Source organism: Capra hircus, chromosome 7 (genome assembly GCF_001704415.2).
Source record: "Capra hircus breed San Clemente chromosome 7, ASM170441v1, whole genome shotgun sequence".
NCBI lineage: Eukaryota > Metazoa > Chordata > Mammalia > Artiodactyla > Bovidae > Capra > Capra hircus.
In genome coordinates this window covers 78,542-104,523 of record NC_030814.1, presented here as the reverse complement: position 1 = coordinate 104,523, position 25,982 = coordinate 78,542, and the positions used below count along the sequence as shown (strand labels likewise).

The 25,982-nt window shown below is 45.0% G+C and overlaps 1 protein-coding gene across 2 annotated transcripts in view; it reads left to right on the top strand.

The window, feature by feature from the left end:
- CAMK4 (calcium/calmodulin dependent protein kinase IV) overlaps positions 1-23,997 on the top strand; it is a 271,534-nt gene extending 247,537 nt beyond the window's left edge. For both annotated transcript variants that reach the window (XM_018049980.1, XM_018049981.1), the window contains 3 exons: positions 10,007-10,133; positions 19,318-19,470; positions 21,132-23,997. In XM_018049980.1, the coding sequence (XP_017905469.1) occupies positions 10,007-10,133; positions 19,318-19,470; positions 21,132-21,545 (694 nt within the window). In that variant the 3' untranslated portion in view covers positions 21,546-23,997. The remainder of the gene's footprint in view (positions 1-10,006; positions 10,134-19,317; positions 19,471-21,131) is intronic.

The window sequence follows — 25,982 nt, the reverse complement described above, 5'->3', positions numbered from 1 at the left end:
TCCCATCACTTCATGGGAAGTAAATGGGAAAGCAGTGGAAACAGTGTCAGACTTTATTTTGGGGGGCTCCAAAATCACTGCAGATGGTGACTGCAGCCGTGAAATTAAAAGACGCTTACTCCTTGGAAGGAAAGTTATGACCAACTTAGATAGCATATTGAAAAGCAGAGACATTATTTTGTCAACAAAGGTCCGTCTAGTCAAGGCTATGGTTTTTCCAGTCGTCATGTATGGATGTGAGAGTTGGACTGTGAAGAAGGCTGAGCGCCGAAGAATTGATGCTTTTGAACTGTGGTGTTGGAGAAGACTCTTGAGAGTCCCTTGGACTGCAAGGAGATCCAACCAGTCCATTCTGAAGGAGATCAACCCTGGGATTTCTTTGGAAGGAATGATGCTAAAGCTGAAGCTCCAGTACTTTGGCCACCTCATGTGAAGAGTTGACTCACTGGAAAAGACTTGATGCTGGGAGAGATTGGGGGCAGGAGGAGAAGGGGACAACCAAGGATGAGATGGCTGCATGGCATCACGGACCTGATGGACGTGAGTCTGAGTGAACTCTGGGAGTTGGTGATGTACAAGGAGGCCTGGTGTGCTGCGATTCATGGGGTTGCAAAGAGTCGGACATGACTGAGCGACTGAACTGAACTGATGATGTACTAAGAGTAGTTAATGAAAGAATTTTCAGAAAACGAGCTGCATGTTTTGTAGTTTTCTTGGAGTAAGAACTTCTGTCTAGGGCTTCGGTGTGTCTCATTATATTATGCGGTGTATCACAGACATGGGAACAATTCATTATTTGATGATATTAATGAGCATGAAATCACCTATTAAACTTGCTCTTGTTTTACTTATGTGCATGTCAACCAAATGATAAGAGTATTATTCCTTTTTAAGGGACAAATGGTTCTTTAACCTCTGAAGCAATCCCAAACCTATATATGTCTTCTCAGGAATGTTTTAAAGGTATTTTGACTACCAGTTTTATTTCCTGTATGTGTTACGTTCTCAAGGACTGCTGGGGTCCAGCCCCGGTGGATCCAGGGTAATTCAAAGGTGGGGATGGAATCGGTGTCCTAGGGAAAAACTTATTTAATTACAGATAGAGAGGGATTAGAAAATTAGCAGAGAAAAAGAGGCTGAATAACTTGGTTTACATGGAATACCAATCACCACCTATGTAGGCCACCGGTGTCTTTCCGGTCTCCCAAACGAGAGGAGGCACTGAGGCCTCCCCGGTCCGATCTTAGAAGCCCAGGCAAAATTAGTAGGCTTGGTGAGTACCCACGTACCAGATGGGAATTCGGCCAGGAAACAGTAGGAGAGAAAAAGATTCTGAATAACTTGGCTTATGTGGGATACCAGTAAAATTCCAAGACAAGGAATTTGCACCATCTACGTTGGGCCACCGGTGCCACTTGAATATAGGAAGGTGCCCCTCCTTGGGCTCCTTCTCGCGTGGGCTTGAAAGCCGGGGCAAGTAAGTAGACATGGTGAGCACCCACGCTCCAGATGGGAATTCAGCCAGAAAAACGGGGAGCAAGAAAGAAACGACATGGGGGAATCAGTCTTTCCAGAAACTGATCCCATTTCTTTATTTTTTAGGTTTGCTTATATACCTTTTGTTATACATAGGGATGAATACAGAGTCATGTGGGGGTCAGCAGTCCTGACCTTTATCAAAATCAGGTGCTTCACATAAATGTATAAAAAAAGGTTTTAGGGGTTTTACATCATCTTCTGGCCATGAGGCCTGCTGACATTTTATGATCCTTTCTTTCTGATAACCAAAAAACTTATTTTTTCCAAGCGTGTTTTTTCTTAAACTAGGCACCACCCTCCAAATAAAGTTGCATTCCTATAGGGTGAAGGTGTAGTGGGTTACAATCAAGAAAGGAATTTATTTAACCCAAGGTTAACATGATTAATCTTAAAGGTTAATACTTATTTCTCCTATATGCTAGTTATATTCATTATAAGGGCAGGGAATATGGAGATTTAGCAGCAAACATCAGCCCAACAAATGAAAACCCTTCACCAATGTTCCCCTTAAGATCTGTTTAGTCTTAAGATAGTGATAAAGTTACATTTTTGCATAGCAAGGACACAGTAATTTATAACAAAGTACAGTGATCTATTACAAAAGAGAAAATTCATTAACTCAAAAAGTCTAGTATTGCTAACATGAAAAACTACTATCTTTCCTTTTCTATATTCCAAATACATTGATTAATATATTCCCAGGTGCCTAAGGATATGGAGGCCTGGCGGCAATCATTGACTCAACAATGAGAAAAGCCCTATGCTAATGAAGACTTTCAAAATACTCCAAGCTCTCTGTGCTGTTTCTGGTTGAGAGGTAGTAAACAATCATGTGCGTAGTGGCAGGAGTGTGGATAATCCTGTCACACAAGCTAGTCTGCCTGCAGAGAGGTTTGACCTGAGACACCCTTGTCACACCCAGGGCAGGGAATTAGCAGCAGTTATTGGCACAACAAATGAAAAACCCTTCACCAATATAATTCCTAACCAACCCACTATACTGACAATTTCCAACTCCCCAAAAGAATCTGCCTTTAGTAAGTCTAAAACATCTCATACCTCTCATGATTGGGAGGCTGTAAACCATCACATGAACCTGTACAGGCAGGCTAGATAACCTTCAGAGGAGTTCGTAAGTTGAAACACTCTTGTCACGCCCAGGAATTATTATTGACTTGAAGCTGTAAGTTAACTCCTTCTCCGAGAGAGGAAATGGGGGTCAGCCCCCCATAAAGTCAGAGCTATAGGTGAGAGCATGAAACAGTAAAGTAGGTAGACTCTGGTTTTGGGGGTAGATGCTCGGGAACAGAGGGTTTCCTGAGGCTTGATCATGCCTTTGAGTATGCCGAAGCCTCCTTCCTCATGACCTTTGCCATGGGCGGAGTTCCTCACCCTGGCTCCTGGCAAAGGACTTTTAGTATAATACCCAGAACTCAGAGAAAACTTCTGAGGGGGGAGGGTGTTATCTTTCACTCTCTGGTATCTCCAGCTCCATTTCTAAGCTCCTGTCTACTAATAAACAACGGGTTTCAGTCTGCCAAAGAGATGATGGAATTGCAGACAAATATGAAGGAAATAGTCTAGAGTGATAGGAGAGTGTCTGTCGAGGAAGGTTGCCTGTGGAACAGCTGCAAAAGCAAACCTCACTGAGCTCCAAGTTCAGTTTCAGTTCAGTCGTGGAGTCGTGTCCAACTCTTTGCGACCCCATGAATCGCAGCACCCCAGGCCTCCCTGTCCATCACCAACTCCCGGAGTTCACTCAGACTCATGTCCATTGAGTCCGTGATGCCATCCAACCATCTCATCCTCGGTTGTCCCCTTCTCCTCCTGCCCCAAGACCCTCCCAGCATCAGAGTCTTTTCCAATGAGTCAACTCTTCTCATGAGGTGGCCAAAGTACTGGAGCTTCAGCTTTAGCATCATTCCTTCCAAAGAAATCCCAGGGTTGATCTCCTTCAGAATGGACTGGTTGGATCTCCTTGCAGTCCAAGGGACTCTCAAGAGTCTTCTCTAACACCACAGTTCAAAAGCATCAATTCTTCGGTGCTCAGCCTTCTTCCCAGTCCAACTCTCACATCCATACATGACCACAGGAAAAACCATAGCCTTGACTAGACGGACCTTAGTCGGCAGAGTAATGTCTCTGCTTTTGAATATCCTATCTAGGTTGGTCATAACTTTTCTTCCAAGGAGTCAGCGTCTTTTAATTTCATGGCTGCAGTCACCATCTGCAGTGATTTTGGAGCCCAAAAAAATAAAGTCTGACACTGTTTCCACTGTTTCCCCATCTATTTCCCATGAAGTGATGGGACTGGATGCCATGATCTTCGTTTTCTGAATGTTGAGCTTTAAGCCAACTTTTTCACTCTCCTCTTTCACTTTCATCAAGAGGCTTTTTAGCTCCTCTTCTCTTTTTGCCATAAGGGTGGTGTCATCTGCATATCTGAGGTTATTGATATTTCTCCCGGCAATCTTGATTCCAGCTTGTGTTTCTTCCAGTCCAGCGTTTCTCATGATGTACTCTGCATAGAAGTTAAATAAGCAGGGTGACAATATACAGCCTTGACGTACTCCTTTTCCTATTTGGAACCAGTCTGTTGTTCCATGTCCAGTTTGAACTGTTGCTTCCTGGCCTGAATACAGATTTCTCAAGAGGCAGGTCAGGTGGTCTGGTATTCCCATCTCTTTCAGAATTGTCCACAGTTTATTGTGATCCACAGAGTCAAAGGCTTTGGCATAGTCAATAAAGCAGAAATAGATGTTTTTCTGGAACTCTCTTGCTTTTCCATGATCCAGCGGATGTTGGCAATTTGATCTCTGGTTCCTCTTCCTTTTCTAAAACCAGCTTGAACATCAGGGAGTTCACGGTTCATGTATTGCTGAAGCCTGGCTTGGAGAATTTTGAGCATTACTTTACTAGCATGTGAGATGAGTGCAATTGTGCGGTAGTTTGAGCATTCTTTGGCATTGCCTTTCTTAGGGATTGGAATGAAAACTGACCTTTTCCATTCCTGTGGCCACTGCTGAGTTTTCCAAATGTGCTGGCATATTGAGTGCAACACTTTCACAGCATCATCTTTCAGGATTTGAAACAGCTCAACTGGAATTCCATCACCTCCACTAGCGTTGTTCATAGTGATGCTTTCTAAGGCCCCATTGACTTCACATTCCAAGATGTCTGGCTCTAGATGAGTGATCACATCATCATGATTATCTGGGATGTGAAGATCTTTTTTGTGCAGTTCTTCCATGTATTCTTGCCACCTCTTCTTAATATCTTCTGCTTTGTTAGGTCCATACCATTTCTGTCCTTTATCGAGCCCATCTTTGCATGAAATGTTCCCTTGGTATCTCTAATTTTCTTGAAGAGATCTCTAGTCTTTCCCATTCTGTTGTTTTCCTCTATTTCTTTGCATTGATCGCTGAAGAAGGCTTTCTTATCTCTTCTTGCTATTCTTTGGAACTCTGCATTCAGATGCTTATATCTTTCCTTCTCTTCTTTGCTTTTTGCCTCTCTTCTTTTCACAGCTATTTGTAAGCCCTCCCCTGACAGCCATTTTGCTTTTTTGCATTTCTTTTCCATGGGGATGGTCTTGATCCCTGTCTCCTGTACAGTGTCATGAACCTCATCCCATAGTTCATCAGGCACTCTATCTATCAGATCTAGGCCCTTAAATCTATTTCTCACTTCCACTGTATAATCATAAGAGATTTGATTTAGGTCATACCTGAATGGTCTAGCGGTTTTCCCTGCTTGCTTCAATTTCAGTCTGAATTTGGCAATAAGGAGTTCATGATCTGAGCCACAGTCAGCTCCTGGTCTTGTTTTCTTTGATTGTATAGAGCTTCTCCATCTTTGACTGCAAAGAATATAATCAATCTGATTTTGGTGTTGACCATCTGGTGATGTCCATGTGTAGAGTCTTCTCTTGTGTTGTTGGAAGAGGGTTTTTGCTATGACCAGTGCATTTTCTTGGCAAAATTCTATTAGTCTTTGCCCTGCTTCATTCCGTACTCCAAGGCCAAATTTGCCTGTTACTCCAGGTGTTTCTTGACTTCCTACTTTTGCATTCCAGTCCCCTCTAATGAAAAGGACATCTTTTTTGGGTGTTAGTTCTAAAAGGTCTTGTAGGTCTTCATAAAACCGTTCAACTTCAGCTTCTTCAGTGTTACTGGTTGGGGCATAAGACTTGGATAACTGTGATACTGAAGGGTTTGCCTTGGAGACGAACAGAGATCATTCTGTCATTTTTGAAATTGCATCCAGGTACTGCTATGGACTCTTTTGTTGACCATGATGGCTACTCCATTTCTTCTGAGGGTTCCTGCCCACAGTAGTAGATATAATGGTCATCTGAGTTAAATTCACCCATTCCAGTCCATTTTAGTTCGCTGATTCCTAGAATGTCGACGTTCACCCTTGCCATCTCTTGTTTGACCACTTCCAATTTGCCTTGATTCATGGACCTAACATTCCAGGTTCCTATGCAATATTGCTGTTTACAGCATTGGACCTTGCTTCTGTCACCAGTCACATCCACAGCTGGGTACTGTTTTTGCTTTGGCTCCATCCCTTCATTCTCTCTGGAGTTATTTCTCCACTGGTCTCCAGTAGCATATTGGGCACCTAATGACCTGGGGAATTCCTCTTTCAGTATCCTATCATTTTGCCTTTTCATACTGTTCGTGAGGTTCTCAAGGCAAGAATACTGAAGTGGCTAGCCATTCCCTTCTCCAGTGGACCACTTACATCAAAAGAAGTGGATTTGGCCGTCTGCTAGAGGGCGCCTGCAGAGCCAATTGTGGTGCGTGTGTCCTGTACACTCTGCTGTGTCCGACTCCTTGTGACCCCATGGACTGTAGCCCACCAGGCTCCTCTGTCTGTGGGGTTCTCCAGGAAAGAATACTGGGGTGAAGTTGCCCTTTCCTTCTCCAGGGGATCTTCCCAACCCAGGGATCGAACCCACATCTCTTGCGTCTCCTGCATTGACAGGTGGATTCTTTACTACTGTACCACCTGGGAAGCCCAAGTTAATTGTTTGAACCTGTATTATTCAAATCTGTAAAGAGATTTTGAAGGGTGTGAAAGAAAGTGAATTAGGCAGCTCAGGCTTCTATAACAAACCACAGAGGCTGAGTGCTACAGAACTACAAACGTGGAGCCCTGGAGTCTGGAGGCCAAAGGCGCTGGTAGCTCAGATCCTGCCAAGAGCCGTCTTCCTGGTTGCAGACAGCCGCCTTCTCCCTGTATACACCGAGGCAGCAGGAGGAAGCACATTCTGTGGTCCCTCTTCCGTGAGCGCACTGCACTGATCACAGCACGAGGTCTCATCCTTGTGGCCTCATCCAACTCTCTTAACTGCCAGAGCCCTCATCTCCAGATGCCATTACACAGGGCTCAGGGCCTTAACATCCTGATAGGGGAGAACACAGTTCAGTCCATAGTAGGAAGAGGTTCGGTTTGGCTAATTTAATAGTGATCTTAGGAAGTGCAGTGTCTAGGTAATATGGGCTAGGAAGAGGGCAACCAGGGTAGACTTCCAAGCATGTTAGCAAAGTCTTGAGTTCACCTGTTTATTTGTTGGTCAGTAGCAACCATAAAAAGGTTTAACAAGCACACCATAAAACAGTCATCTGATATTATGTAATGTCAAAAGATACTTTCAGTGATCACTTCCCTGCGTTTCCAGGATGTAGTAAAGCTTGCAAAGAATATAGAGAGCTAGGGAACCATGTTTTTTCTCATGAAAGTGCAAACTTTCAGGTAATTTGTTTTCCACACTTATTGCTTAATTCATTAGTAATGAATTCATAAGGTCACATCATAGAATTCCTTCAGCTTACATTTAAGATCACTATTGTGCTGTGGAAGGTTGCTCCTGAATTGTGTGCGTGACATATTATGCTTAGTGATGTTCATTGCAAAACTGAACTACAAATACTGCTTCCTGTTTGCCCCTAAAATGGAAACGTGCCCACTCAAGTAGAGTTTCTTACTGAAATGTGATGAAAGGGGTTGAAGAATTAAGGATATGTGATAACTCAGAGAGATTGAGGTAGGAAATTTAATAACATTTGCCCTGGAAACCTGAAATATGGAATGAATAACCCTCCCATGTCACTAACATGGGAAAGTGAAGAGAAAAAAATGTGACTATTGGAGAAGCGTCTTATTATAACCCTGAAAATAATTTAAAACTCTATCAGGTTTCTTTCCCATAGTTCACTTAAGCGCATTAGTTGAAAGTTGCTGGCTGAGTAAGTGGTAGCAGCCAACAGTGCCGCTCACGGCAAATATCCTTTAGTTCTGGTCCGACTTCTGTCAGCCCCTGAGCCTAGGGACTTTTTATTTCATCTGCAGTCCATTAATGATTGATGAAGTCTACTAGGCAAGGCTCATTGGAACATTCTCTACAGTGGATTGTGCCGCTGGGTTTATGTACCTCCTTTATTATTATTAAGAGTTCTACCCGGCTGTTTTGTGCTATGACCGTGCTATTTCTAAGGATGACAGTGGCTTGGACATGAAGGCCGTTCTGTTGTTTCTCGGAAGAATTCTGCTCCTTCTACCTTCTAAACCTAAGCCCTTTACCCCTATAGACAGAAGCAGCTACTGTGGTTTTCAGGTCAGAATCAGGTAACATCGGAGATTCACTCTCGCCTGCAGCTCTCAGCGCTGCGTCCTGTCGCGTGGCTCCCAGCGCCCCGCTCACACGCCGCCTCGGCCTCGCGGCTCCCGCGCCGCCCGCCCCGCAGCGTCGGGTTCCTCCCTGCGCCCCGAGCGCGCTCGCCGGCTGCCGGCTGCCGCGCGTCTGCGCCTCCCGGCCCCACCTCCAGGCTAATGCCCTCACCTGCTTGCCGCGTCTCGGCCACAGGTTCGCCGCCGTGTCCAGGATGACAGGAAGGCGTGAGTGCCCCACGTGCACAGCTGTCATTTTCCCCTCCTAATTCCGGAAGACGGAACGTGCGAGGTTCCTCAGCTAAGCCTGGACGGTTGGCGGCTTTCCCTGGACCCGCGGGCAGCGGCCGCCTCTGATGCACGAGGCCGCCGGGCGCGGTGTGGCCGTGTGCCCGCCTCCCTGTTCCCTTTGCTGGAGCCCCGTCTCTCTGGGGCCCCGCAGCGGCCGTGTCTGTCTGCAGGAGGCTGGGCTGCAGGCGCAGTGTGGCCGTGTGCCCCCTTCTCTGCTGGAGCCTCGTCTTCCTTGGGGGGCCCCCAGTGGGTGGTCGTGTCTGATGGAGGAGGCCACCTTGCGGGGTGTGCCGTGTGCCCTCCTCTGCTGAAGCTGCCTCTCCCCGGGGGCTCCGCAGTGCACGGGCCGAGGGGCGCCCAGCCCGGCCTCGGTGCTCCTGAGCCTTGGCTTTACCCGGCTGGCTCTGCAGTGTTCGAAAGAAACCAGGACCGTCGAGCAGGATGGTCCCTGAGCCAAAGAGCAGGAGAAACTGCTTCCTCTTAAACACCTGCTGCCCTGGGATCCGCTGGACTGTTTCACGCTCTGCAGCAGCCGGGTCAGTTTGGTGGAAGGACTTGGGGAAATGTTTCTTACTGTGTTCATTCTTTTTCCTTCATTCTTTGTCACGTGAAACACACGCCCTGGCAAGGACTTTTTTTTTTTTTTACAGTTCCCTTTTGGTCTTCAGTGATTTAGAACTTCCCCTGACCTGTAAGCATTAGAGGCTTGGTGGTCCCACCAGCAGCTCACTTTGCCTGTCTCTCTTTTTTATGCGAAGGGTGGTTCTGTTTCTTTCCTCTCACATTTTTATGTGACCGTGCTGGAAGGTGACGATGATCATAGTGAGATGTCTTTGCGATGTGCAGAAGTGAGGCTCGCGTGCCTGGCGACGGTCCTCTGGGCTGCGTCGCCCGCTGCAGTCAGTTCAGAAGGCCGTTCCCTGCGGCCGTGTAGGCTCCTGTCTGTGTTCACTCTGAGACCCAAACTGGAGTGGGATGGAAACCCAGTACTTTTTTTCATCTCTATGGAAGAATTCAGTGAAAAGGACTGAACAAAAATGACTAACAACTTTTCTTTGCACCTTTTAACCTTTTTATTCTCAAAATCCTAACTTTTCCATTTTATGATAAATTGGAACTCCAATCTGCTCTCTCAATTCCTGGTGGAAAAAAACACGTGGAAATAGCACTATAGCATAATGCTTGTAGTAGTGTTAGCTATTGTAATATTATTGTTGCTTTGTACCATAATTATTAATATGATTATAACTTTTTGTAGAAATCTTACATTGATTTTTTAATCTATTTTTACTTCCCTGAAGACATGATTGAATATTTATATAATCATGAATGAATTATAACAAGGCAATTACACACTTAAGCTTAGCAGATGTACATTCATCACAGGAAGCTGTGAAAATGGATAATATTGAATTTCTGCAAAAAATTGGTGACATACACTTAGGCTTTTAAAGGTACATTTTACAAGATACATTTTATCTTGTATCTTTTGTCCTAGACTTTGTGGATTTGAACCATTCTATGATGAGAGAGGCGATCAATTCATGTTCAGGAGAATTCTGAATTGTGAATATTACTTTATCTCCCCCTGGTGGGATGAAGTATCTCTGAATGCCAAGGATTTGGTAAGTGTGACTGAAACAAAATGAAATAAAATCCCTTACATTCATTTTTTTAACTAATTAATGGGCAGTGCCATTTAGAAAATTAATCCCTCTAAGTAGCTTATTTCTTTTAATTATATAGTATTTTTAAGAAAACAATGCATACTAATTTTCCTTATAGATAATGAAAAAAAGATATGTTTGATTCATCTCTAGCTGAATTATCACAAATTACAAATTACTGCTTATTAATTAATGAGTTTTTATCATCTAGTACAGAACCTGTAAGCTATGAAGCTAAGAAGACAGCTGTGCTGGGTGACTCCAAACATAATATACACAGATGAATTCTTTTTTAAATGGCTTGCTGTCACTTAGATTAGTTATGCTTCGAATAAAGCAACATTATTTCTTCAAATGTTCAAACTTATTAAAATATCCTGATGGTAACACAAGTCCTATCCGGCATGACTACCATACATGAGTCACATTGTGCGTTTTGTTCGGTTTTTTGTTTGTTTCACTGACTTCTCACCTCTGGTAATACTGGAGTTTATTTGCATTCAGGACAGGTGGGGCCCTGGCCTGTCCTCTGGGGTGCTGGCCCACCGGTTCTAAAATAAAGAAGATCCTGAGGTGCCATTGAAGCTTTTACCATCAATTCTTTAGAGCTGTCATCCTCAATCTTTCTGGCACCAGGGACCAACTTTATAGAAGACAATTTTTCCATGGACTGGGGGTAGGGAGGCTAGTTTCAGAATGATTTAAGCAGATCACATTTATTTTGTGCTTTATTTCTAATTGAATACTGCTGCTAAGATAGGAAGTACTAGTCCACAGCCCGGAGACTGGGGAACCGTGTTCTAGAGAGAAACCACACAGAAATGATGAAAAATTGACTTCTGAATCATAGAAGTTTAGATTTCCCAGGATCTCAGGACTCATTTAATCTTCCTTGAATTTTAAGGATGAGTTTGCTCAAGCGCAGAGAAGTGATGCACAGCTTCCCAGCAGAAAGGCATTGCTCGAAAGGAAGGGTCCAGATTTCTGGACCCTTTCTCCAGGGCTCTTTTCTCATCTTACCATCTGTGTGCTGGGAAAACAGGTTTCCTAAGGTCATGACCTTTCCAGCACGGTCTGAAGAGAGGCAGCGTGTGCGTGTGCGATGCGAAGATATCGCCACCTCCCCCTCGCGCCCCCTCTGCTGAGCGTCTCTGTGTCCGCCCGTCTGTCCGCTCCATCGAGATGCCCCGGGCCAAGCCGCCCCCTCCCTCTTCCCGGTCCGTGGCCGTGGCCTCTCCCCTGCTCTCCGTGCCTCTTCCTGCGCGTCTGCAGTGCGCGCCCTGCGCGGGACTCAGGGGGCGGCCTCACTGGGGATTGGGGTCCCCTCTGCTCCACGGTGGGCGGACCCCCGTCCTGGCGGCACGACTCTGGGTGGTCTGTGCTGTCCCTTCATCCTCCCTGCTCCTTCCTCTCCACCACACACACACAGACACACACAGACACACACACACACACACACACAGACACACGCACAGAGACACACATACACAGAAACACACAGACACACACAGAGCCACAGACACACACAGAGCCACAGACACAGACACACACACACACAGACACACACAGACACAGACAAACAGAGACACACACACAGACATACAGAGACACACAGACACACACACACAGACACAGACACACACAGACACACACAGACACAGACACACACAGACACAAACAGAGACACACACACAGACATACAGAGACACACAGACACACACACACAGACACACACAGACAGACACACACAGACACAAACAGAGACACACACAGACATACAGAGACACACAGACACACACACACACACAGAGACACACAGACACACGCACAGAGACACACAGACACACACAGAGCCACAGACAGACACACACACAGACACAGACACACACAGACACAGACAAACAGAGACACACACACAGACATACAGAGACACACAGACACACACACACAGACACACACAGACACAGACACACACAGACACAAACAGAGACACACACACAGACATACAGAGACACACAGACACACACACACACACAGAGACAGACACACAGACACACACACAGACACACAGAGACAGACACACAGACACATGCACAGAGACACATATACACAGAAACACACAGACACACACAGAGCCACAGACACAGACACACACAGAGACACGCACACAGACACACATACAGAGACACACAGACACATACACACAGAGAGACACACAGACACACATACAGAGACACACACAGACACAGACACACAGAGACACACAGAGACAGACACAGACACACAGACACACAGACACACAGACACACACAGACACAGACACACAGAGACACAAACACAGACACACAGACAGACACATACACAGACACACAGACACACAGACAGACACAGACACACAGACACAGACACACAGAGACACGCACACAGACATACACACAGACACACACAGAGACACACAGACACATACACAGAGAGAGACACACAGACACACAGAGACACACACACACACAGAGACACAGACACACACAGGCACACACAGAGACACACAGACAGACACACAGACAGACACACACAGACACACACAGAGACACACACACAGACACACACAGAGCCACAGACACAGACACACACAGAGACACACAGACAGACACAGAGACACACAGACACACACACACAGAGACAGACACACAGACACACACACACAGACACACAGAGACAGACACACAGACACATGCACAGAGACACATATACACAGAAACACACAGACACACACAGAGCCACAGACACACACAGAGACACACACACAGACACACATACAGAGACACACAGACACATACACACAGAGACAGACACAGACACACACAGACACACAGACACACACAGACACAGACACAGACACACAGACACACAGACAGACACAGACACACAGACACACACACTAACAGACACAGACACACAGAGACACGCACACAGACATACACACAGACACACAGAGACACACAGACACAGAAACACACAGACACACACACCCAGACACACACAGAGACACACAGATACATACACAGAGACACACAGACACACAGAGACACACACACAGAGACACACACACACACAGACAGACACAGAGACACACAGACACACAGAGACACAGACACACACAGAGACACACAGACAGACACACACAGACACAGAGACAGACACACAGACACATACATAGAAACACACAGACATACACAGAGCCACAGACACAGACACACACAGAGACACACATACAGACACACACAGACACACACACAGACAGACACAGAGACAGACACACAGACACACACACACACACACAGACACATGCACAGAGACACATATACACAGAAACACACAGACACACACAGAGACACACAGACACACACAGACACACACAGAGACAGACACACAGACACACACACAGACACACAGAGACAGACACACAGACACATGCACAGAGACACATATACACAGAAACACACAGACACACACAGAGCCACAGACACAGACACACACAGAGACACGCACACAGACACACATACAGAGACACACAGACACATACACACAGAGAGACACACAGACACACATACAGAGACACACACAGACACAGACACACAGAGACACAAACACAGACACACAGACAGACACATACACAGACACACAGACACACAGACAGACACAGACACACAGACACAGGCACACAGAGACACGCACACAGACACACACAGAGACACACAGACACATACACAGAGAGAGACACACAGACACACAGAGACACACACACAGAGACACCCACACACACAGACAGACACAGAGACACACAGACACACAGAGACACAGACACACACAGGCACACACACAGACACACACAGAGACACACAGACAGACACACACAGACACAGAGACAGACACACAGACACATACATAGAAACACACAGACATACACAGAGCCACAGACACAGACACACACAGAGACACACAGACAGACACAGAGACACACAGACACACACACAGACACACATACAGACACACACAGACACACACACAGACACAGAGACAGACACACAGACACACACACACACACACAGACACATGCACAGAGACACATATACACAGAAACACACAGACACACACAGAGCCACAGACACAGACACACACAGACAGAGACACACAGACACATACACACACAGAGAGAGACACACAGACACACATACAGAGACACACACACAGACACACACACATAGACACAGACACACACAGAGACAAACAGACACAGACACACAGAGACACACACAGACACAGACACACATACACAGACACACATACAGAGACACACACAGAGACACACAGACACACAGACACACAGAGACACACACAGAGACACACACAGTACACACACAGACACACAGACACACATACACAGACACACACAGACACAGACACACAGAGACACACACACACACAGACAGACACATACACAGACACACAGACACACAGACAGAGACACACACACAAACAGACACAGACACACAGAGACACGCACACAGACATATACACAGACACACAGAGACACACAGACACAGAAACACACAGACACACAGAGACACACACAGAGACACACACAGAGACACACAGACACATACACAGACACACAGGGACACACACACACACATACACACACACACAAACACACACAGACACACACACACAGACACACACAGACACACACAGACACATACACACACAGACACACACCCAGACACACACAGACACACACAGACACATACACAGACACACATACAGACACACACACAGACACACAGGGACACACACAGGGACACACACAGACACACACACACCGCTGTCCTCCGCACGTGGACCCCAGTCCCGGCAGCGTGACTCCGCGGGTGCCTGCTGCTCCTCCGTCCGCCCTGTGATGCCCCTCCGTCGTCCTCCTTCCTCTCCATACACACACACAGAGCTCTTTACACGGTAGCTGATCTTTGTTAGTGTGTTTTAGTCGAAGGATAACGGCTTCACAGTGTTGTGTGTTCTCTGCCGTGCGGCACACAGATCCCCTCCCTCGTGAACCCCCTCGCCCCTCCAGGGGTCACAGGGCGGCACAGGTGGCTCGTCCCCGAGCCCTGGCTGCCGTGGCCTTGTCGAGGAGACCTGGTCTTCGGGGGCCACGCAGTTCTGCTCACAGTTGGTTCGTTCCTTCTGCGGCTCGAGCCTCCACCCTGGGCTTCCTTTTTCGCGATAAGCATCAGTCCTGTATGCTGTGCTCAGGGGTATTCCTTAATGAGGGTCAGGCTCTGGGAGAGGATGAAGCAGGTGGGCCCAGATCTTAGTGCCATGTGGACCGGAAGTGCAGGCTCAGTAAATGTTCGTTGAATGAAACCATCAGTCGGGAAACGGATCAAGGATTCTTAAAAGTCGGACATGCCTGGGTTCAAGTACCCCACCCCGCCCCGCCCCTGCCCCCCCCCGCCCCCGCCCCCCCCCCCCCCCCCCCGTTTCTAATAGTTGCAGGTTTGACCTTGTGCTAACCTGACCTCTCTGTGCTTCGATTTTCTTCTCTGGATGGTACTGGTACCTGTCTCTAGGTCTTTGGAAGAATTAAGGGATGATACTAAGTAACCATCACCAACGAACTCAATAATAATCCCATTAGTTAGCCCCCTTCTGTTTCTTTTTATCTCTGATAAAAGGTTAAATGGATAAGAGGGTTAGCTGTGATGTTCCTTCATTCAGCTATACCTCCTGTTGGTTAAAACATTTACATAACTTCAGAACTAAAGGAATCTTTGAGCCCCTAAATGAAACACTTATTAGCAAAACCTGCGTCTGTTCTGTCATGGGGCATGGGGAGCTGGTCTGTAAGTGGAGCTGTAGGATGAGGGCGCGTCTTTGGGTCTGAATCCTGACGAGGTCACTGAGTCTCTCTGATCTTCAACAACTTTCTTAAAAACTCAGTGCCTCAGTGCTTCCAAATGTAAAGATGGATGATGACATATATAAAGTTTTGGTGCTAATTGGCTTTCCATAAATTCTTCGTATTTTCAAGCAGAAGAGAATGGTGATGATAGGGAAGAAGAAACAGAAGATTAGAAAAGGAGCATGAAGTGTCTAATTGTCAAGGATGTTTTAAGGGTTAGGTATCACTGTCATGAAATTATTAGTGTATGTATCCAACAGATGAGAGCTCTGACCACCATCAAAGCTGTTACTGCTGTGCATTCTTCTTCCTAATTATTCTTCAGCTCCCTCCACCTAAAGTCTCAAGACTCTACCGTTTTCAAATGCAGTGTCTCTACCCCACATACATTTCTTTGCAAATGCTACAAAACAGAAAGTGAAAGGAGAACCAGATATTCATTCTTCAATTGACTAGCTTCCTAATTTTGTTAGCCTGTGTTCAGTTTTTGGATTTTTAGAATTAGAAAAGATGTTATGCCTTAAGTCATCCAGAGTCCCTCATTTTACACACCAGCAGACAAACTCAGAAAGCTTGTCTACCTTGAAGGTACTGTGGTGTTGTAGCCACAGGACTAATTCTAAGACAAGACAAACCCTAGTATAAGTATCCTGCTGCTGCTGCTAAGTTGCTTCAGTCATGTCCAACTCTGTGTGACCCCTTAGACAGCAGCCCACCAGGCTCCCCCATCCCTAGGATTCTCCAGGCAAGAACACTGGAGTGGGTTGCCATTTCTTTCTCCAATGCATGAAAGTGAAAAGTGAAAGTGAAGTCACTCAGTCGTGTCCAACTCGTAGCGACCCCATGGACTGCAGCCCACCAGGGTCCTCTATCCATGGGATTTTCCAGGCAAGAGTACTGGAGTGAGGTGCCATCGTATAGCCCCCACCAGTTACATGAGGTTTTACGTTACATGAATCACTAAATCTTTGAGCTTCCTTCCATCCCTCATTCATGAATTGCAGCTAAAGTTACTAATTGATAAGGATATGGATAGTATTACATAAATTTTTTAAAAATGTTGCATGCCTGTAAGAAAAGTGTTTACAAGGAAATTAGGGTGGAAATTAGGTTGTGTAAGAAGAGGGCCCAGGAGGGTGTCCATAGTCACTCAGTAGGGGCGGGTGGGTGTCTGAGGTCAGACACATGTGGGTCTTTGAGGTCACAGAAGTAGAGACTTTGAGCAAGTTAGGACTTAAGTGCACTTCCTGACTTCAGGTAATCTCTGCCTCATCCCAGGTCACTTCTCTGAGCCCAGGGCTGGGGGTTATTTTGGTTGTTGAACTTCCTGGCAATTCATTGTCTGCTCATGCTCACCATCGGAGTGAACCTCCCAGAATGGGCTACGATTCATTTGAATTCAGTCCTTTTAAATAAACCATATCCCCAAACCACTGACACCTTTTCTTTGATTCTAAGTAGGCTTTTACCCCAGCTCTTGGCATATTTTTTCCAGGGATAAGAGGCTTATGAAAGCGTCCTGATGGGAAGATCAAATTGCCAACATCTGCTGGATCATCGAAAAAGCAAGAAAGTTCCAGAAATGCATCTATTTCTGTTTTATTTACTATGCCAAAGCCTTTAACTGTGTGGATCACAATAAACTGTGGAAAATTCTGAAATAGATAGGAATACCAGACCACCTGACCCACCTCTTGAGAAATCTCTATGTGGGTCAGGAAGCAACAGTTAGAACTAGACATGGAACAACAGACTGATTAAAAATAGGAAAAAGAGTACAATCAAGGCTGTATATTGTCACCCTGCTTATTTAACTTCTATGCAGAGTACATCAGGAGAAACGCTGGGCTGGAAGAAACACAAGCTGGAATCAAGATTGCCAGGAGAAATATCAATAACCTCAGATATGCAGATGACACCACCCTTTTGGCAGAAAGTGAAGAAGAACTAAAGAAGCTGTTGATGAAAGTGAAAGAGGAGAGTGAAAAAGTTGCCTTAAAGCTCCTCATTCAAAAACGAAGATCATGGCATGAGGTCCTATCACTTCATGGCAAATAGATGGGGAAACAGTGTCAGAATTTATTTTGGGGGCCTTAAAATCTTTTAATTGCAGATGGTGACTGCAATTAAAAGACGCTTGCTCCTTGGAAGAAAAGCTATGACCAACCTAGACAGCATATTAAAAAGCAGAGGCATTACTTTGCCAGCAAAGGTCCATCTAGTCAAGGCTATGGTTTTCCCAGTAGTCATGTATAGATGTGAGAGTTGGACTATAAAGAAAGCTGAGCACCGAAGAATTGATGCTTTTGAACTGTGGTGTTGGAGAAGACTCTTGAAGTCCCTTGGAAAGCAAGGAGATCCAACCAGTCCATCCTAAAGGAAATCAGTCCTGAGTGTTAATTTGAAGGACTGATGCTGAAGCTGAAACTCCATTACTTTGGCCACCTGATGCAAAGAGCTGACTCATTTGAAAAGACCCTGATGCTGGCAAAGATTGAAGGCAGGACGAGATGGTTGGATGGCATCACCGACTCAATGGACATGAGTTTGAGTAAACTCTGGGAGTTGGTGATGGACAGGGAGGCCTGGAATGCTGCAGTCCATGGGGTCGAAAAGAGTCGGACACAACCGAGTGACTGAACTGAACCTATTCTCAAGGGCTTAGAGAGCACTATTGATAGGATCACGGTGTAATCATAAAGGCTGTGACCCCGCCCCCTTTTGTTTGCCTGTCAGTCCCCACAGAAGGAATGACGGCTGCATGAATCATCCGTCTCACCTGAGATGTAGTTCACCTTCTGAATCCTAAGTGATGTGAAGTTGCAATCTAGAATTATCCAGATGCTGGCTCCCACTCAGAGTTCTCGCAGTTCACAGGCAAGGCAGGCCTTGTTTCTCTGGTCTGTGGGTGTCTGTGTGCCAGTTTGGGCTCTCGGTTCGCAGACACCACTCTTTCCAGACTCCTCAGCTACTGGTGCCTGAAGCCATCCCCACAGTGACCGCTGGGGACTTAAAAAGGTTGTTTAATGTACATTTAGTGCACCGCCAAGGAGACAGAATAATAATGTATATTAGTGTACTGCCAAGAAAATTAAATAAGACCTAGAAGTTCACAGCTGAGGGGCAAGCCTCAGGTAACCATGAAAATCTCCCTAAGGAGTCGATGGTTCTTTATCATTTCAGGTCAGAAAATTAATTGTGTTGGATCCTAAGAAAAGGCTGACTACCTTTCAAGCTCTCCAGCACCCGTGGGTCACAGGTAAAGCTGCCAATTTTGTACACATGGATACGGCTCAAAAGAAGCTTCAAGAATTCAATGCCCGGCGCAAGCTCAAGGTTAGATGGCATTTATTTTGTTTTATTTTTTAAAAAAGATTTCTCTCATACTTTGCAAATCAAAGATAATTCGCATTGTTTATCTAATGCTGTTACTCGTCTCCTGTGGTATCTGGGAAAATGCTGCTTTGAAATCCTAACCGTGATGGTATAAAGCCAACCACAGTTCTGTTTTCCTCTTGTAAGAATTCAGTGTGGGGTTTTATTTTTCTGTTTGGGGAATTCTGGGGGTGGAAATGGCACTAGGCAGCTTGTGGGACTTTTAGTGAAGCACTGACTCCTACCACTGACCGCCAGGGAGTTCCCAGGGTTCATTGTCAATAAAGGGAAATGTGTGGGATGTTGAGATTCACTCACCAAATAAATACATGGTCATTGCTTCCCATTTAATTAAGGCTGAATTGCTTGAAAGTGTTGTTCAGGAAACTATTTATTAAGAAAGTTGTCTTTTTTCTGAATATGCTAAAATTGGGAAACAATTTTTTCAAGCTATATTTTATAATATAGGCAAATAATTATACTTGGTAAAATTAAAATAATTCAAGTGATAGGAAAGTTATCCATCAAATTGTATCCCTTTTAATAGAACATATATGGAACAGAGATGAAGTGTTTTTCTCTTACATAATAGTATTTAGGACATGACTGAGCAACTTCACTTTCACTTTTCACTTTCATGCATTGGAGAAGGAAATGGCAACCCACTCCAGGGTTCTTGCCTGGAGAATCCCAGGGACGGGGGAGCCTGATGCGCTGCCGTCTATAGGGTCGCACAGAGTCGGGCATGAATGAAGTGACTTAGCAGCAGCAGCAGCAAACATATAGGAAATCTCAGGGGACAGCTGGGGGTCAGAAATAGTGTTGTATTCAGCAGTCACTTATCGGCTGATACAAGCTAAACAAACCTGAAGGGTTCCATGATCAAATTGATTTGAAATACCCTAGATTAAATACCCTTGACTTAACCCAGAATTTCTCAAACAAATTTGGCCATGGAACTCTCTTATCTTTATAGTACCGATTAACATCCATGGAAGTCGTGTCCCATACTTTGGGAAGCACAACTGAAGTTCTTGAATATTGGCAGTCGGTGGGAATGTGCGTTTATTTAGGCTTTCCTCCAGATGACTAAATACACTACTCTGAGATTAAACAGATTTTGCTGTTCATTCTTCAAACAAGTGTTCATTAGACAATCTTGGAGTCATACACTTTCCAAGACTAAATAGTAAGAGAATGCTGCTGAGTTGCTGCAGTCGTGTCCGACTCTGTGCGACCCCATAGACGGCAGCCCACCAGGCTCCTCCATCCCTGGGATTCTCCAGGCAAGAGCGCTGGAGTGGGTTGCCATTTCCTTCTCCAATGCATGAAAGTGAAAAGGGAAAGTGAAGTCGCTCAGTAGTGTCCGACTCTGTGCGACCCCATGGACGGCAGCCCACTAGGCCCCTCTGTCCCTGGGATTCTCCAGGCAAGAATATTGGAGTGGGGTGCCATTACCTTCTCCAAGTAAGAGAATAACACTCCCTACATGCAAAATTGAGATCAAACTTTGATTTGGGATTTTCAGTGGAAGTAGCCCCTGACCCTTTGGTCTAAGGCCCGGTGGTATCCTCCGGGTAGGGATTTTCCTGCAGTGACCCCTGACCTCTCTGTCTCCCCAGGCGGCGGTCAAGGCCGTGGTGGCCTCCTCCAGGCTCGGCAGCGCCAGCAGCAGCCACAGCGGCGTCCAGGAGGGCCGGGCCAGCCGGGAGCCGTCTCCACCTCAGGCTGGCGATGGGGGCGTCTCAGGGGACGAGGGGGCCCCGGGGGCAGCCGAGGGGGCCGCCGGAGTGGAGCTGCCAGAGGTGCAGGTGGGGGAGGAGGAAGGCAGTGCTGATGGAGACGCCGCGGCCCCCAGGGTGGAGCCCCAGGCATCAGAGGAGGAGATGGAGGAGGCCGGCCCGGAGACGGAGGGGCGCCTGGCGTGGGAGACGCAGGGGCCCACTGGAGCCGCGGCAGCCGCGGAGGGACGGGAGGAGGACCCTGCCCCGGAGGTCGGAGCTCAGCAGGGTGCCGCGGTCCCGCCCGAGGACTAGTGGCTTCCTTCCCGTGTGGGAGCCAAACCCTGGCACTTTGTGCGTTTTGTCCTTCAGCAAGGAAGGGGGAAGCATGATGTGCACCATAGTGTGATTGTTTCTGAGGTGCAAAAATACATATGTATCGGTTGGTCATCCTAACTTCAATGCATGTGACTGCTTTATGAAAAACTAGTGTCTCTTATGGTACGTAATGGATATCAGATACCGATGAATTAGATTTAAAATTGCAAGTAAACACAACATATAAAAACACACGTTTTGGGGGACCAGTAGTGCACATTTGAGGTAAATAGTAACAAATTGTTTTTGTTTTGTTAACGTAGCCATCCTCCACCCTTTGGATTTGTTCAGAAGGTAATTCCTTTGGACTGTTGCTCAGCTAATACTAGGTAGAGCTATAAGATGTATTCCCATGACATTTACAATATCTTCAGTAATATGCTAAAACTGTTTACAAGAAGATGGTTAGGTTATAGTTGTATGTGCAAAAAAATTGCATATATACCACTTATAATAGTAAGAAATTGAAGCATATTTTAAGGGCTATGAAACCATATGCCCCTAAACCTTGTGTGGAGAATGCTTTTTTATCTTGTCTTTATTTATATAAACCATATTACTAATAACCTGAAATGTTCTATCACAAAATTCTGCCATTTTATAGTGCTGGAAAAAAGTATTTTACAAACTCATGCTAAGGAATTTATTCTCACCTCCATCTGCTCTCTAATAAGAAGTCCTTATGATGGACAGCGCTTAGGAGTGGGGAAAAGAAATTTAGTGAAAAAAAGAAAAGACTGGGACTTAGGCTACTGAAGACTGACTCTTTGCCATTTCAAATAAAATTGAATTTATTCATGAGCTTGTACACTTTTAAAGATAGGAACATTTTTATGGATAAATTCTATACTGACCAAGGTTCTAAATTTATAAAAAATCTATACCAATGGCTGGTGCCAGAATGTTTGAATAGAGTGAGAGTGATATCCCATTGTAAGGTCATTCGTTACTGAACCCACTGCGGTAAGGAAGGGGCTTCCCCAGTGGCCCAGCGGTAAAGAATCAGCCTGCAATGCAGGAGATTGAGGTTCAATCCCTGGGTCAGGAAGATCCCTTGGAGAAGGAATTGGTAACCCACTCCAGTACTCTTGCCTGGAGAATCCCATGGACAGAGGAGCCTGCTGGGCTACCGTCCATGGGGTCGCAAAGAGTCGGACATGACTGAGCATGCACACACATAGTAAGGAAACATTTTTGTTTATAAAAGTTCTTTTTTCCTTCAATTGATGACTCTTTAGATATACTGCTTATGGGCTAAAGATATTTCTAGGAAGCTAGTATACTTTTTTCTCATGCTTGGATGGAAGCACTCATAATTCACAATGTAGTTTTGAAAGTTTCCATGTTGAGAAATTTAGGACAATGCAACTTTTCATTTACTTTAATAAACAGAAACAAAGAAAAAAGAAAAAAAACACTGATTTCAAATCAGACTCTTGAGAAGCTGTAACATTAGACCTAATACTTCATCATGGTTTTTTAAAAAATATTTTTCTTTGGTTTTCATATAAATGCTTTTTCCTTATAAAAACTCACAGTTAAGTTCCAAACACCTCAGATTTATCTCTAGTTTGAGCTTAAATGGACATTTTTTATCAACTTAATTATGTAGAATATTTTAGTAGGTTTCCTTAATTAAAAAAAATTATTTTCAGGCCAAAATTTTGGACAACAAAAATGACTATCAGATAAAAATCCTCATCAAAAAGAGAGATCTTAAATTCTTTTGGCGCTGCTTCAGAACTATTAAGTTAGAAAATTAAATCAAAACTCTGGTTTCTGGGGACTGTCAGACCTTCTGGATGTTCTGCTTTCCAAGTGCAGGTCTTACTTCACTACTGTTCTCATGAGGAAAATCAAGTAGGACTTTCGTCTTCTGTAGTATCAGGGCCTGACGGGTCACTGACATGGAGGAGAAGGCCCGTAAGGCACAGGATCTGAGCTTCTAAGAAAGAGTATTTACGTTTGTTTGTTTTATGTTGATTAACTAGTAGAGACTATTTATCTTCTTTACTGTCTCTTTCCTTCTTTATTCTCTAATTTCCATTTTAGGTATTATAAGAGGCTCACTAGTTTTAACCTTTTAAGAATGCCTTATTGTTCCCTAAGCATTAAGATTTCCATTTTAAAAGGCCAATTTCCTTGTGTCCTTTCCCGAGGAGACTTCCTGTGAAGTCTGTGTACATGGTTAGGTGATAGATGGGAAATGTCCCAGATATTTGGAAAAGGGAAGAAGAAAGGGGAAGGAATCGTAATGGAATGGGGCATACAGTCAGATGAAGACACGCTGTCCTCCCAGCCCATGTCCCTGACCCCCCAGCCCTGGTCCCTGTCCCCCCGGCCCTGGTCCCTGACCCCCCAGCCCTCGTCCCTGTGCCCCCGGCCCTCGTCCCTGTCCCCCCACCCCTCGTCCCTGTCCCCCCACCCCTCGTCCCTGTCCCCCCAGCCCTGTGTCACCGCGGCCCTCGGGGCTGCCTGCGCGGGTTGGGCGTGGGGAGCGTGTCGTGTGAAGAGTGCTGCAGATGCAGGAGGGCAGTATGCGTTTAAGAATTTGCCCTCCTGTACCAGCTCACACGCCCGCTCCCTGGTGAGTGAGGGTGTAAGTGTAATTTCGTCTTTTTAACCTGCAGATTGCATTCTCTCAAAATCAGAGGGAGTTTTAGATTTTTATTTGAATGTTAAAAATTAAGACCTGGTAATGAGATAGTCATTTCAGTGGAAAACAAGCTTTTACAAAAATCGGTCACTTCATCCAAATGATTCAACCTGAGATTTCAGAGATGCTATTTAAGTTAGCATAGTTAACATTTTTGAAAGAACAATACACATTTATATTACCTGTTAAAATTGAATATGTTATCTCTCTCAAAGAGTACTTAGCTAAATAATGGTAGACTAACGCAGATAGAACCTTAATTTGATGAACTATTTTGTAATGTTTCATTTATTGCACAACATAGTCACAAAGCAAAATAATCAAGGGAATTTCAGCAAACAATAAACTACATTTTGCATTTTCGAACTGACAGTTACTATATCGCATTATTGATTTTTGTTCTCAAGTAAGTTCTGATACATAGCATAAACCAGACTATTTTGCCACAGAGAAGAACAATCTTGAATTATTTCCCCCATTTAAAAAGTCTAATTGGAATCCCAGTGTTTTTCTCCTCAAACCATAAGAGCACATATATAAATAAGGTAGAAATTGGAATAATACTGTTATAGACGTTATTGTCTAGAAAAAGTCCCGCCTAATATAAGTGATACAAACCATATATGTAATTTTAACTTTTCTCTTAGACACATTAAAAAAAAAGCTGATAAAATTAACTATATATTTTAATATATCCAAACTATTATTATATTCTAATATATAATCAATATGAAAAACTGACACAATATTTAAAATTTTTTATTTTTGTATTGAGTTTAGAAAAGCGAGATTGTGTCAGCATTTTTGGTACGTCACGTGACCAGCAGCCACCTGTGAGTGTGGCTGCTCGTCCGGGAGAGCCGGCCCAGAGCACCGTGAGAGCAAAGTGACGCTCGAATGTCTGCGCTTGGGTCTGAGCTGCCTCAGTTTTCCACACTGATAAGTTGGTAGGAGGCCAGAAAGAAAAGGTTTCAGAAATGTCACAGACGTAAGTGAGTGAAAGCTCTGTTGGCCAGGTCTGTTTCAGCAGGTGCTTCAGAGGAGGCATGTCTCCCAGCATGGCTTCAGAGGACAGTCCTTTCCTGCCCAGCAGTGAGTTGCCCATTGGCCACAGTTCCTCTCATCCCTCTTTGGGCCCCGGAATCTCGACCACAGGCCGGAGTCTCGCACAGCCATAAATCCAGCCATGTTCTCACAAACCAAAATCTACAGTGGGCGAACAGGTTTCCTCATTCAAGAAGGGCTGCACATAGAACCTCAGTAGGATTTTGTAGGCTTCTGAAACATACAAATGTACATGATAAAGACTGATGAAGATGATATCATCCCAGCTATCCCTAAAATGAGACTATGACCATTGGCTGACATTTTTTAGATTTCTTTAGAAGGATTTAAACAACACTGCCATTACACATGGATTCAAAGGACTTGGAATTTTCTTAAAAATTGCTATGTTACAACAATCCTCAAGGTTCTATAGCCACTTTTAGTGGCAGACGTTAAAAGAAAGAAACAGTTTGTCTTTTACTGTGACCTCAATTACATAGTATTTTAAACATATTTTGTAATTTAGAGTGCTTACCAGTCCCTATTTTTCTGGTTTCACATGCGGGTAACTGCTTGTGGATTGCCTATAGACTGAAGATTTAGAGAAACTCATTTTGGCTTTGTTTCATAATTCAGTTATTTCACAGAAGTATCTGGTTGCATTTCAAATT